Here is a 16,042-nt window from a genome sequence, read left to right as displayed (position 1 = left end):
TGTTCTGCTGCTGGGGTGGCTGAGTGCGCCTCAACATCACGTTTCTCTCAGAGACCCAACAGTAACTGCTTAGATGTTGTCCATCAACTGAACTGTCAGATTAAAAAAATGTCTCCGTAGAAGGCGAGCTGTCCTTGTGGATCTGAGCGGATCTGGAGTGTGGGACATGAGCTGAGGCAGGAAAAGGAAAACCAGATTCAAGATTCATGTCTTCTAAATGAAGACTCCAAGTCAAAACAAAACATCAAATATGTGAACTGGGAATATGTTACATATAAAAAATTGTAAATTTCTCAAGAAAAGTACGTTATTACATACATAAATATAGGATTTTTAAAAAGCGCTTACAATTATTTGGGAGGCTTTTATTTGTATGTCCTCACCGAAAGTGATATCTAATTGCGTATCTGCTAGCTTGACAACCTCTTTGCATCTGTCTCTATACTTCCCTCTGGTGGCCATAAACTGTAACTACACCCTGAAAGTCAGCATGAACATTGAAATGTGGGAAATCTTTATCAAAGGAGGTTTTATGATGGAAGAGAGCATTCATATTAATATTTTAATAACACTGTCATATTTAGTTAAGATTATGAATGCTGGAGTTTTACCACAGCTTACACAGCTTATAGATAGATAGATAGATAGATAGATAGATAGATAGATAGATAGATAGATAAACAGATAGATAGATAGATAGATAGATAGATAGATAGATAGATAGATAGATAGATAGATAGATAGATAGATAGATAGATAGATAGATAGATAAGAGCATGGACTTTCTGTCAGAGAGGGAACAGAGCTTACTATGAAAGATATAAAGTAGGACCAGTTTCAAACCTGCACCGTAACTGGTAAAACTCGTACTCGTATTAAACTCACTGTTGTTTCTGTTTTGTTCTCTGATGTTTGCAACAAATAAGTGGAATTAAACTGAAGTTGAACAGCAGACACAGACACAGGATTTAATTAAAGAGTAAATTTGCTCAGGCTGGTGGAGCTGTCAGCTGTCACAGCTCGTGACTGAAACATTGTCATGCTTCACTCTCAAAGTGAAGAACTAAACTCAGTGAAGGCAGAGGGACTGAGTTCAAGCATTTTCCAGGTTCCACTCAATTTTTATCACTCTTCATATTTTGAAAACAACAAGTCAGAGACTTTATTTGGATACAGAGCACGAGACAGAACAGTCCCAACCCAACACCAAGCAGCTGAACAAACCAAAGACTGTTGATGAGCAAAGCTGCTTCACAGGAAACATGTTGGAAATCTAAAAGTGTCTGGTGTCTCTTTTAATTTAAATGATCCAGATACTGCAGCAGTATCATTGATGACAGTGTTCCTGCTCTTGACAGTGGCATTGTTTTCTTCTCGACTTTCGTGCTTGTAGAGTAGCGGTAAGCTTCACGTAGCAGCGACACCTCTGTGACGGAGAAAATTGCAACTACTGGCGCATCGACTTGCGCCACTATACATAGCTGGCACGAAATCGTGACGTCATCAACACACCAACCAAAGCAGTCTCCTATCACACATAGAAAAACTGTGAGGCTCAACAAATTGCTTTAATGTGTGCTTCGCTTTCAGTAAAAATAAGACTCTTTGACGCAACAGCTCTGTTTTCCTGAGTTTATTTAAGTGCTCGTGGAAGAGAAGACGAGATTATACAGAGTAGACAGCCAATCGGGAGCTGTGTATAGGCCTACATGATATTGGGTGTCATCAATCATGACACCCAAGTTTCCATCTACTCCATCCATCGATGGAGCAAGAGCTAGGATTCAGTTTGGATGCAAATGCTGTGGTGTATGGTTGGTTTGGCTGGGAAGACAAGCAGTTCAGTTTTAGAGGTTTAGTTGGAGGTGATGGGCTTTTGCCATATTAAAGGCACACAGGTAAGTCACTCAGGCAGCATGAGACGAGGTTAAAAAAATACAACTTTTATTAGTGTATAAAAGTTTGGCTAAAAGGAATCACACTTGGACAAAAGTAAAATCGAACGCACGCTAAAGTAGACCTGCTTCCCAAACGAAGCAAAAAAAAAAAAAAAACAGAAAGGGGGATGCCACCACCGAGACACCAGCACCTGCAAAAGAAAGAATTAGGAAATCCAGAAATAAAGAAATCAAAAACTGAAAAAAAGTAATAATGAACCGATCCAATTTCTTGTCAGATTCAGGTGTCTACATGCACTTAATAACTCATTCTTATTGTAATTTCGCCAATCATCCGATCCTTTCAGTGCTACATGACCCCACTGAGTAACTGTTGAGTTATAAATACATTTGATGTTAGTTATCCCATATATACTCTGTTTTTGTTATATTGATTAAGAGTTTTAAGCAAAGTTGTGCTTTGCTCCTTTTTGTGAAGGTGGTAAATTCCACTGTTAGGAATGTGGTCTGGTCCGGCCTGAAACTGGATCCCCCTTCCCTTCTTTTGAGAGCTGTTTGTACACACCCATTTTCAGAATAAAATGGAGGAGGCGTGAGGAGAAGCTTCAGAGCGGTTTTAGAGGGTGTGTAAGAAGTTGTCTCCTCATCGCTCTCCTCATGAGTAAAAATCCTAAACGCCTCTCTCTCTCTTCTTTATGAATTTGTAGGTATTTGAACCTGACAGTAACGCAGAGGAGGAACCTGTCGGAGGGCCGGCGCTTTTATAGTCGCCACCTCTGTGATTGGCTGCTAAGCAGCACTCATGGCAATCAGCAGTAAGAACATAGAAGGGGCACTTCTATGCTACTACATTAAGAAATTAAAAGAAAACACAGAAATGGCTGAGGCTTGTCAAATTTTTTTTTCCCCAGGTTTACCAAACAACCAGAGGATCTATTTTCTTTTTGTGGCTATCAGCAGTTCTGCCAGATCACACAAAACAGAAAGTAACAGGAAGAATGCTGACAGGGTGGGGCCGATGGCAGCAATAACTGTCCAAGCAATTCTGATATGGTTTTGGTTTTTTTAACCTGATTATTTCACAATCAAATTTCAAATTTCAATTTTTTTTTATAGTTTTTAGTATTAATATTTATGCTGAAAACGAAGTTACGGTACATTTGTTCATTGTGTCACACAGAGAAATCAGCCACACAAGAAAATTTGATTTTATTCTCTTGATTTTTAATCTTTTTAACTGTGGATCATAGTGTTATTTCTCCTTACTATTAGCATCAATGCAAGAAAGGTTACACAGGAACTATCACACGGTTAACTAACTTGTTAGCACATTGGAGCAGGAAGCTGACACTGGACTAATAGAGGTAAAAAAAAGTTTTAAAGAAGAAAGAAAATTCTGCTTCAGTGTGCTATAAATGATCTAAAAACAGTCCCAAAAGCAGAAGCAACATTAAGCTTCATTTAAAAATCTTTGGATGAGCGTAGAAATCATCGCTTCTTCTTCATATTTAGTCTGAATCACGTGTGAATATTATCATTTTTCAGTGCTTTGTGAAACAGAAATACATGAATATATATATTTTTTAATTCTTAGCAATCTCATAAAAGCATGGCAGAATGTTGAAAGCTTTTCCATCCCAAACTTGGCCGTAGCCTGTATAAAACACACAGGCATTTTAACGTCTGACATGTTTCCATCTGCTCATGGAAAGGCCATATTTTGGGCTGATCAAAAGATTAATAAAGCAAAAGGAAAACCAGACAGAGATCGTTGATGCTTGTCGAGCGTTTACAAATGAGGGAAAACAAGTTTGCCCGAGACATGGTGCGTGTTTGCCAAACAGTCAGTTCATCTGTTTTTCTGTTTATGGCGATCATGTTCAGCTGTAACACAAAAGAACAGAAAGTAAAGGTGAAGTAGAAAGAAAATGGTTCTATTTAAAGGTTTACACATAATTTCAGTGTTTCAGATTTTAAATGCTTGAAAATGCAAATATAACTTACATTAAATGAATTCTACTTGCTTGTGTGAAAAGTTGATGCTGTACAAGGTGACTGGGATGTTTACGATCATGATGTGATGATGTAAGGGTCGTTCGTCCACATTTAAGAATAGTGTTTTGCAGAAGAACTAAAAAATCTTTATGCAAAATCAGGCTGGCTTCTGACGTGGTTGATTTGCATCCACATGTACAGTAAATGACCCATTTCGAAGAAGTCAAAATTGAAAGGAAGGTAATTCCCTAAAGGCGGAGCCCAGGCATACCTGGGCGGAAATAAAAGACGGGGGGTTGCTCATGAGCATCAGACAGTTTCAGGCGTTTATGAAGAAATGCATCACCTCGAACCGTTCTCATCTTCCCAGCAGGTAAGTAGCTGATTACTTACATAATTCATTTATTACAGCAATAACAAAAAATCCCATAAAGCAACAGATAGCAATACTGTAATTCTATTTGATTGAGTAATAGAAAAAAATGTGCATTTTAATTTAAGGATAAAAACATACAATAACAATGGGCCTCATGCAAGAAGATTTTCGTATTATTATTCTAAATTTCTCTCAGATTCAACAAACGCTCTTAACTTCAGATAAAGTGTGAAAACTGAAAAATGATGAATGTTACCCATGCGTATTTAAGTGCACGTGCCCACAATAATACCACATAAGGCTTCGCTTCCTCTCCCTGTGCCAGGAAGTGTTGAGTGTTGAGTCATGAGAATGGCATCAAGGCGCAAAAAGAACAACTTTACGGGCTCTGAGATTGAAGTTCTGCTTTCAGAGATCCAGAAAGGAAAATCTGTCATTTTTAGCAGTGTCAGCAGTGGAATTACAGGACCTGCTAAAGCCAAGAAATGGGAAGTTATTATGAGTGCTGTTAATTCCGTGAAAGAAAGAAGTGGTTTGAAATGGTTTGATATGAAAATGGATTAAAGGTGATAGAGAATGGTTGACTGGGGCATTAATCCTTGTTCTGTGATGTGATATGTAGCCCAAAAAGAATTGGTTGGGTCTGTAATGGCTCAGAACCTCCCTAAAAGGCTCTCTGAAACAGCTGTCACTATGCTGGGTTTAGAATGCGTCGTTTGCCCTTATTGGTGTAGTTTCAGAGCTTATCTGGCAACCTCATTATGAAATGCAGGTAGGTGTTGGCGCTATTCGGTTGCCGTTGCTTGATTGGCTGCCCTTGCTCTCACTGAAAACAGAGCTACAGAGTAAAGGCTGAGTTATACTTCTTTTAACTGCCCTTGCGCTTGCGTCTTGCGCGTATGTTAATGGCTCGAGACGTTTATACTTCATTTTGCTTGTCGGCGGTTGTGTGTGCTGCGTGGCGATTCACCGCCAGGACAGTAGGTGGAGTAGCGGGTTTTTTCAATGACAAGCCTACTATGATGAAAGGAAATTCACCGCCAGGACCTCTTCGAGTGGATTCATGCTTCTTCTTCTTGTAAATAGCCGGTATTTTGTCAGATTTTCAACACCTTGGGGGTCTAAACGACTACTTTCTCGCCTGAAAATGTTTCAAATGTTGCTAAAGTTATATATTTACAGAGTTTATAGCTTAAGGGAAATCAGCTTTTCAGGCCGGCTGATTTCGGCTCGGGCAGGAGTGAAGTGCACTGTGTGTAAACGCTCTGCATACTGTCAGATCGAATATGCCTTTTTCAAGTAGTAGGCGGTTTCGAACACAGCCAGTGGCTTGCGCTTGCGTCTTGCGTAAAGTTTAGAAAATTGAGGTGACACACGCAAGCACGCAAGGGGGGGCTTGCAACCGCGCAAGGGCTTGCGTTGCGTCTTGCGTTACCGACTATAAACCAGGCTTTATACACTGACTGAAAAGAAAGCTCATCAGAATCAGAATTTGTTTTATTGCCATTGTTAGTGAACAGTGTTCACTAACTAGGAATTTGCTGCGGCGTAAGGTGCAAACATGTGACATTGGATATAATAATAAAAAATAAAGAATAAAAATATATGAATGTAAAATGTACAAGGTGTGTACAACAATACACAGTATCCAATATACAGAGCAACAACAGTGCAGCTTCATTAGTGCAAGTTCACAAAAACGGATTGGCACTTTTTCTGGGGGATATTCAAAAAAGGGGAGTACTTGAAACAGAGGTTCTGACACTTGCTGGCACTTCGTGTGTACTCCCCACAGCGGGGAGACTCAGAACTAACACCAAAAACGTGAAAAAGACGATTTTGATTCTCTATCCCCTTTAAAAAGGTGCTCGATGACTGCAACTAAAGCCGTGCGATCAGTTGTTGCCTCATCATGATGGCTCTTCGATGGGGCGGTCCATGAGGGGGGTCTTCTGGCACCACACCTTCTGGTCTGCTTGAGCTGGTTCAGGTTGTGGGAGACCCTCGTTCATGGCAATATTGTGCAAAACGCAGCTGGCATGCCTTTGAATTTCCCCCATTGGGAGATGAATAAAGTATTTTTCTTTTCTATTCTATTCTATTCTATTCTATTTTCTGGGCTATAGAGCAGTTTGCCACCCGCTGTATCGAGACGCACCCACCTGGCCTTCAGCTCAGTGCGCTCCACAACAGCACGGGTGCTTTAATGTGTATATGTGTACAGTCTATTGCTCCGATTATGTTTGGCAGTACAGCCACGGCATGAAAGTCCCTCTTAATTTGTACTTGTTGGACAGCGGTGTATGGGAATTTGATGTACCATGGGGGATAAACTGATGAGAGTTTCGATGACCAAGGGGAGCGTACGACTAGGGATGGGAATTGATAAGATTTTTACGATTCCAATTCCATTTTCGATTCTGCTTAACGATTCGGTTCTTTATCGATTCCCTTATCGATTCTCATTTGGGGGAAAAACGGTCGATTGGCATCAACTTTGTTTAGTTTAGAAGTAACACGAGTCATGACCTTACAAACCCAACAACGGTGAGGTCCACATTGGTCTATCATGGCCTGGCTAATTTAACTCTTCCCTGCTCTGGTGAAAGGAGAAGCTGGAAGTAGATGTGAACTGGGGGTAGTACCACCAGCCTCTGGCTCTGAGCCACTCAGACTCTGTCTCTGGTGATGGTCATCTATATGTAATGCATGAGAAGGCATTCATTTAACGTTAAACATTACTAATAGCAGGTTTTACAATGAGGCAAGGCAAGGCAAGGCATCTTTATTTATATAGCGCATTTCATACTACAGGCAACTCAATGTGCTTTACATGAGGCTAATGGCGCTAACATAATAGACAGTGTTTGTTAGTTAGTTACCTGTAGTGTTAGCCGAGGACATGCTAACGTTGCTACTGCTGGGTTGAGATTCACCAACGTTAGTCCGGAGCGGATCGAAAACATTCATTCATAATTATTGCATGTTGGTAGTATTTCCTCCCTTTGATGAAATATTCACTTTGCAAGTTGCCCTGTTGTCGTCTTTTTTAGGGAAGTGTAACCAAACTTTCGAGCGTTTGTACCGCGCCATGTTTACTGTTGACTGCACTGGATGCCTTTCGCGCCCACTGGAATCGATAAGGGAATCGTTTGCAAAATTGCAAAACGATTCCAAGGAATTGAAACACTGGGAACCGGTCCTCAACAAGAACCGGGTTTCGATTCCCATCCCTACGTAGGACTCACAGAGCACTGGGACATCCCCGATCTGTCTCCAATCTCCCTCTGAAAGGTTTCCGTGGCCAAAAATCCAAGGGTGGTGAGGACCTGGACGTGTTTCTCTCTGGAGTTGTGGCTCTAGCAAGCTGCATATTTGCAGCAGCACAGTCCTTGGCAATCTAAATCGCGATGTCAGCCATTCGTCTGTCTCCACGAGGTCTCTACACGTTCTCTTCAAGAGCCTGAGGCGCTAAGGCATCTAAAAGTAGCAAGTCAGCCGCTGGTTACACTTCCCATTGACCTTGTTATATACAGATTCAAATAAATCTTCAATTAGTGCATAATTTAAGTCAAACAGAATAATGGCAGCATCATTATGGGGTATAATGTATATATTCATATATATTTGCTTCAAATTAATTAAATATACACTCCATTAGTCAAGTAAACTTGATTAGAATAACAACGGACTATTTTATGAAACTCCTACGATCACTCGTAAATTCTGTTCGTACCTGAAAGAAAATACCTGGGGAGAAAAATTGGTGAATGCGCAAATTCTCTTACAGGGATAGTTCGCCTCTTTTGACATGAAGCTGTATGACATCCCATACGAGCAATATCATTTATGAACATTGACTTACCCCTGCTGCATCCTGTGAGCCGAGTTCCAGCCTCGTTTTGGCGTTGACAAAAGTAGCTAGTTGGCTGGGGTTTAAAGAATAAAGCGTTTTGCTTCTCAAAACAATATGCGTTCAAAAGAGTAATACATTTGCATCACAAAATCGTTGTGCAGGAAAACGTCAGACCCACAATCGCTTGGCGCTATTTTCTCTCCCTTCGTATCACTGCCTGCTGCCGCCTGCCGTTTACTGCTCGGAAGCAAGGGACTGCTCGGTCTGCACTTCGGTCTGCACGGACTACACAGCACGCAGTGATACGAAGGGAGAGAAAATAGCGCCAAGCGATTGTGAGGTCTGACTTTTTCCTGCACAACGATTTTGTGATGCAAATGTATTACTCTTTTGAACGTATATTGTTTTGAGAAGCAAAACGCTTTATTTTTTAAGCCCCAGCCAACTAGCCAGACTACTTTTGTCAACGCCAAGACGAGGCTGGAACTCGGCTCACAGGACGCAGCAGGGGGTCAGTCAATGTTCATAAATGATATTGCTAATATGGGATGTCATACAGCTTCATGTCAAGAGAGGCGAACTATCCCTTTAAATCAGTCGTACGCACGATTTAAGAACAAATTGGTTCGTACGAATGGTTGTTGCATGAGGCCCATTGTATTTTACTGCTGTTGCTAATTTTCACACTATCAGTATTTCCAGATTGCACTAATTTAAAAGTGAAAACATTTGTTTCAAATAAACTGTCTAAAAATAGCGTTTTCACTTCTGTTTTAACCAGATTTGACAGTTTTCTACAAAATGGCTGAAAATGACCGAGATTCCAACATCACTCCGTTTGACAGACATCAAACTTTACACATTACTGAGAGTTATTTCTTTGCAAATAATGGAGAAGAAGTTCTCCAGAAGCTGCAGCGACTAGTTACTAATATCAAATGGAGCCCGGATGATGTCTCTGTCTTGTTCGATGCTCTTCTTGAACGATTCAAGTCAGCATCCGCAAATGACAACTCACATCTTTTCACCTGGCTAATGCAAATGTTACACTGCATTGAAGTGAACTACATTACGTCCGGCTGGAGATCTAAATCAAGAAAGACTCTCAGGGAGCTGCTCCAAGACAAGAATGTAACAGATGAAGAGCTCAAGAAATGTTTGGCAAAAGATGAGGAGAAAACACTGGATGAGATCATTGAGGAAATCCGATGTGAAAAGTTAAACCAAGTCGATGAAAAGCTTTTAAAGGATGTGAAAGATATTGTGTCATCGGTTGATGAAACTCTTACTACACACAGTGATGGATCTCAGCAGAGTAAGCGGAAACAAGCCTTGAGGGAGATCTGTGAGGCAGTCCACAAAACAGCCAAATACAGACCACGACTGACACAGATGGTGAGCTGGTGCCTCATGGCTCTTTCCTCCACAACAGGGCGTTTCATTCAGGTTGGCACGGGGGAGGGGAAGTCGTGCATTGTGGCAATGTTTGCAGCTTTTCGAGCTATGACAGCAGATAAAGTAGACATCATGTCGAGTTCCTCAGTTCTGGCACAGAGAGATTTGGGTGAGTGGGAAAAATTTTACCAGGAGTTGAAAATTAGCGTGGACTGCAACATCAGCAAAGACAACGCTGCCTTAAAAAAGTGCTACGAGTGTCAAGTTGTTTATGGTACTGTGGAAGAGTTTGCTGGAGACTGGCTTCGGCACCACTTTCATAGGATGGACATATTTGGGAAGAGGAAATTCCAGTGCGCAATCGTGGATGAAGTGGATTCTTTGATGCTTGACAAGGGTCATCATGTTGTCTATTTGAGTAGTGAGATGCCTGCTTTGAGGCATCTCAACCCACTCTTGGCTTTCATTTGGGCCACAGTTAATCAGTTCGAGGGAGACATCAAGTACCCCGACAAAAGCAGCAGGGTGAAAGCTGCAGAAAAAAAGATAAGAGCTGCTCTGCGTTTCACACCATGTGATCTGAACGACTCTGATAGTCTCTGCTACATCCCAGGCTTCCTCTCAGATCTGGTCCAATCAAAACTAAAAGTTTGGATTGAAAATGCATTCCATGCACAAACCATGGAAACGGGTCAAGAATATGTCCTGGAGACACACGGAATCGTGCCAGTGGATTACAAATGCACGGGTGTTGTTGAAAACTTTAGGCAATGGTCAGATGGTCTGCATCAGTTTCTGGAAATGAAACACGGGTTTAAGCTGAATGATATGACAGCCATCACCAACTACATGTCCAATGTTAGCTTGCTTCAGAAGTACGGAAGTCAGATCTACGGAATGTCGGGGACTCTTGGCCAACAAGCTGAGACGGAATATTTGCAGAAGATCTACAAGGGTATCCAAACCTGTCAGATACCTTATTTTGTACGCAGAAAGCTGTTTGAGGTGGAAGGAGTGGTTGCAATAGATGCAAACGAATGGGTTCAGAAAATCTGTGATGTTGTTGCTGAACAAACCAAGACCAAACCTTTCAGGAGTCAAAGAGCTGTTCTGGTCATCTGTGAGACAATCAAGTGGGCAAACACTCTCCACAGAGCTCTAGGGGATAAGGTTCCACAGAAAATGCTTTATGTGAACAACAACATGGACAATAGTGCAATTTTCGCTAAGAATCTAGAACCTGGAGATGTCATCATAGCAACAAACCTCGCAGGTCGTGGAACAGACCTTAAAGTCTCAGATTCAGTAAAGACGGCTGGAGGTTTGCTCGTTGTGCAGACCTTCCTGCCCACGAACGCTCGTGTGGAGGCTCAGGCCTTTGGTCGCGCTGCGAGACAAGGCTCTCCTGGGTCTGCTCAGCTCATTGTCTGTTCCAGCCATCTGCCAGAGCAACAGCTTGTTTTAACAAGGAAACGTTTCTCTATCTTTGACGAAATGAGCAATATCACCTCATTTAAACAAAATGAGTTTGGGATACACTTCAGACAATATGTGAAAAGCTACACCGATGACAAACGTAAAAGATTGTCTGAGTTACTGTCACATATTTTGACTGAAAAGTCTGATTCTGATATAATGACGGCTAAAAAGCTCAGAGACGACTCTGTGGCTGAAGCTCTGTCAAGCTACTCGGAGACTCACATCCCTAACATGAAGAAGAAGGAGGAGCTCTTCAGCCAGTACCTGGAAGTACTCGATGGTCTGTACAAAAGCCACAACAACAAGCCAGCTAAGTCAGATGTGGCAGCACTGAATGAGTTTTGGGGCATGTGGCTGCTCACAAAATTCAATGAGAAAGACCCCGTCCATACACTGAAACACAGTCTGAAAGAAGACCTGAACAAAGCCATGCAAAAACTCAGGAAGGCAGAGTCCCCCTTATCAAACCTGCACCACTACATCATCTATGGGAGTGAGCTTCGAAAAACGGGAAAGCTTTCTGAGAGCATCGACATGTACACTAAAGCCATAAAGGAGGACCACTGTTGGGCTGCAGTTGCTTTTTACAACCGAGCGTTTGCATGGTTAACCCAGCAAAACGAGCATCAGGATCCTGACTGCATCAATCGAGCTCTGGAGGATTTGCAAAATGCTCTCAAGTCTGTGGAGCTCTACTGTAAGCAGCTCAAAGTAACTTCTACATACGGCACCCAACAAACCAACGACTTGACAAGGTTTGACGATCATATTGCGGCCAGGCACACAGTTTTGGAGTCTTTCAAAGCAAACATTTCTGAAGCAATAGAAAAGCTAGAGAGGGCCAGAGACAGAGGTGGATATGTGAAAGTCACAGAGAAGCTAGTTTACTTCCTCGTCTCAGTGACGTCTAATGTATGGCGTCTAATGAGATCAGTTCGGGTCATCTGGTCTGGAGACCCTCTGAAGCTTCGCCAACTCTTGAGCAGTCAGTTCTTTGACGTTTACAGTGAACTCAGGAGTCTCAAAGCTATGGGCCTGACTCGCGTCTATATGCTAGACACGCTGTTTTCTGTGGGTGGTTTTTTGTCACGGATAAGAAGGATCTTCCGCAGTTTCTTCAAGCGAAGGTTTTCAGCAACTGAGCTGACCAAGTGAGAAAGAAAGTGTGAAAACAGTTATGTTAAGGTTGATAAGATACGAAACCAACCAAACTTTCATAGATTGAGAGACTCTTTTGAGTCGTTAACTTGAATTTGTTGCCTCTAAAGTTATTTTGTCAATGCAACTTTTGAAGAAATTTTCCCCTTTGAAAAAACATGTGGATCTCACTGGACCAAAACTAGTTCAAAACATTTTGTGTGAATAGTCAGAGCAGACGCCATACCGTCACAGGGAAAAGAGCATACTTTATTATTATTTGTTGTCAGTTTGAATGAGGTTAGCCCTGGCTTACTACAACTGATTTTCATTAAATTAATTCTCCTTACCATTGATTTTTATTGATATGTGTTCATGTTTAAATCATATTTTCCTCTGCATTTGAGACATAAATGTAACCTCACTATGACACCAAGATAAATTACTTTTGTATTTCTTCCATGGTAATTAATCAGTTCATTCAGTAATTAAATGTAAAACTTTGTTTTTCCTATTGCTACACAGAGGGACAGTATATGTATTTTTGCTAAATGATCGTGTGCTTTATAATGATTATATTTAATTTTGGACTTATTTAGAAACTCAATTGACCTTTTTTTCAGTTTTTCAAATATTTCATATTTTAGTTTGTGGAACATGTCAACAAAAATACTTATATCGACTGTCATTTGAAACAGGTAGAATCATTCAATTCATATTTGGTTAATATTTACTGAAACATGTTTTCTTTTTTAAAATTTCAAGAGAAATTGATTTTGTGAAAATAAAAAATGTAAATTTTTACTAGACTGGTGTTCATTGACGAAGAACAGAGCTCTCATATTACTCTCAACACAAAATTACATGAAGGCTTAACAGTGGCTAAATGCTGTATATTCACATCATTACTGCCACTGTGTGGTGTATTATGGTACTTACTTGCATGACAGTCGTATTGTTGTCGAGTTATTTACTGTGGACATATTATATGACAGTTAATGAGATATATGTACCTGATGATGGTTAGAAAGAGTTATGAAAGATAGATAATAAGACATTGGCTATTATTTGGGGTTTAATAAAAAAAATTGAGATATGTGAAGGCATGTCATTTGAACTCAAGCTCAACAACAGTAGAATTCATGGTGCATGTCATATAAATTGTGATTAACATCAAATAAGAGATGAGAAGATAAGTGTAATAATATGTTAAAATTAGGTTGAAAGTTAAAAACTATGCCAATGTATGTAAGACGCATCCATACAAATTGTAATTTTTGAATGGGGGTGGGAGCAAATAAGTATTTTTACTTCATCTCACTCCCTTTCGAGCGAGTATTGACTTCTGTTACCTTTGTTCTAGATGAATATGTAAATTCATATGTATTATGGAAATGTATTTATTTTGTTATCTGCCTGAAAATAAGCTTGAAATAAACACTCAATCAATCAATCAATCAATGACTGTGTTCTTTTAATCTACAAAGGGCACATATATATATTAGCATGGTAACTTCATGGACTGGAAGGTATTAATAGTGTATGAGCTTAACTAGAATTCAAATTGAGATAAAATCAAAACTTTGCTTTGTATTCATCTTTATAGTTCGGTTAAATTAATGTGTTGGTATTTTAGAAGGAATTGCAAGAAACGGGAGGACTGTTTGTTTTTCATAAAGTACAAACTGAACAACAAGAAAGCTAATTAGCAAATAGTTTGTGTCATGATGTTGAACACAGGAATTAGGCCTGACTTATTTACACTTTCTTCTGCTAAACAATTAAACCCATCTTTAAGCAGTTGTATATTCTTACACTAATGGCATATTGTTAACATAAAAGTACAAAGGTAATCGTTAGCATTTTCTTAATGGAGCTCAGGCCCTTTCCACTTCAAAGATGGCACCAAATTCTGGACTCCAAGAGGAATGCTGCTCAGTGCTGCCACTAAAGGTCATATGCAAATATATACAATATAAATAAGCTATTTTCTTATAATTGATACATAATTCCTATGTGCCCAAAAGACATATATGGATGTTAAATGTGCCCAAATTAAATCTACCTTCCTAAAATAAATATGTAAATGCTAAAGTCGAAAAGTCACCGAGTGATTTATTTCATATCACTCTGTGACTCAGTGACTTCCTCTGTGAGTGTAGAACAAAATTGTGTTTTGAGGCATATTAAGTTTTAATAAATTTCTTGGTTCTGAGGATAAAAAAAAAAATCTCTTTGAGAAACTTTAAAGCCTTTAAAGATATAGGCTGTAAAATTATTCTACACAGGCAGCTCCGCCATAAATTTATTAACGCTGGGGTATCTGACACCAAGACGTCAGTAGAAGATCCTTTATAGTTTCCACGGGTGCTCAATTGGATTGAGATCTGGAGACCTCAGACTTACTTCGTCAAACCAATGATCTGGTTGTTGGTTCTGCAATTTTTTTTTCTCTACCTGGACCACTTTTGGGAGATCTTGACTACTGCAAACAGGGAACATCCCACAAAAGCTACAGTTGTGAAGATGCTCATATGTCTAGCTATCACAACTGGGCAGATGTCCGAGTTGCTCAAATCCTCACACTCTCATTTTTGGTGCTTCCAGCTCCTCAATTTTAAGGACAGAATGTTAAACTGATGTCTAATTTATCCCCGCAATGTGCTAGTGTAATGTGGTCATAATGATGTGTTGGAGAGATGTAGGGAACTATCACTATTTCCATAGAAGACATTTATTTTTCCTTTATTTCATACACAAAATGAGGTATTATCTGATCAAATAAGTCTGAAAAGACAGAAATGGGAGCTGTAAATATCACAGAAGACAGGAAACAATCTTTTATTAAGTTTGTTTTTTCAGGATGTTCATTGTGTTACAAAGAGAAATCAGCCACACAAGTAAATCTGATTTTATTCTCTCAGCTTTTCATCTTTTTTGCTGTTAATTATATTAATATTATTATTATTCTCCCTTATTATAAGCGCTAATGCTAAAAAAGTTACACAAGAACTATCACACGATTAACTAACTTGTGAGCACACCGGGACAGTAAACTAACACGTCACACAGATTTAGAAAAAAGAAAAAGAGGGACTTCCAAAAATGTAGAAGAAAAGAAAGATGCGATCACAGTAAAGTGTGACTTACAAACAGAAGACAACATGGACAAGCGTTTCCAATCACACAACCCTGCTCGAACCTCCAGAGGGAAGCAGCGCTCCGTTTTCATTTTCAAGGTTCCACCTGGAATCTCTGATTTGATTTGAGTTTTAATTTCAGCCTGGAACAAGCCAAACATTTACATTCCTGAAATCGAACGAGCCTCAAAAACAAACAGCATCCTACTCAACGTCACACTGTACACTCACGGCGCAAATTATCCAGTCGCCCGGATTTGAACAGTTGTTACCAACCGCTGATGGATCAGATGGGGACTGGATTTAAACAGGATGCTGCCGTCCTCGTCCCGTCCACTACCAAAGCTCAATTCTGAGGCCGACTTCTGTCCTGTCACTCTCGTCAACATCGTCCCTCCGTATCATCGGAAAGGTTTGGGAAAGGAGCAGTGGGGCATGTGCGAGAAACAGGAAACCTCCAGCTCAATCGTTAGAAAGAATTATTTCTTATATGAAAAAAGAGCTGCATCAGAACAAGCTTAGAAAAAAAAACCTTAAAAAAAAAAAAAAAACCTGCACGTGCTTGATCCCAAATACAGATTCCTTTACAAGTACAGCTTAATGGCTACGCGTCACAGGGCAGTGGTGAGCTTTGTCGTGATAAATCAACAATTTAGAGGGAGGGTAGAATCACTTGGAGTATATATCGATTCTCATGGCAGAATTTGGACTAAAAAACTAAAAAAAACACACCCCTCTAATTGCTTACTTTTGGCAGTACATGATG

The 16,042-nt window shown here is 40.1% G+C and overlaps 1 protein-coding gene across 1 annotated transcript; it reads left to right on the top strand.

Annotated features, from left to right (window-relative positions):
• Positions 1 to 4,204: 4,204 nt before the first annotated feature.
• On the top strand, positions 4,205 to 13,568 carry LOC142368393 (uncharacterized). Its single transcript, XM_075450522.1, has 2 exons — positions 4,205 to 4,266; positions 8,907 to 13,568. Exon 2 carries the CDS (start codon positions 8,927 to 8,929, stop codon positions 12,152 to 12,154), a length of 3,228 nt encoding a protein of 1,075 aa, XP_075306637.1. The 5' UTR covers positions 4,205 to 4,266; positions 8,907 to 8,926; the 3' UTR covers positions 12,155 to 13,568.
• Positions 13,569 to 16,042: the final 2,474 nt, after the last annotated feature.

Source organism: Odontesthes bonariensis, chromosome 19 (assembly GCF_027942865.1).
Source record: "Odontesthes bonariensis isolate fOdoBon6 chromosome 19, fOdoBon6.hap1, whole genome shotgun sequence".
Lineage (NCBI taxonomy): Eukaryota > Metazoa > Chordata > Actinopteri > Atheriniformes > Atherinopsidae > Odontesthes > Odontesthes bonariensis.
This window is presented reverse-complemented; position numbering and strand designations above follow the sequence as displayed.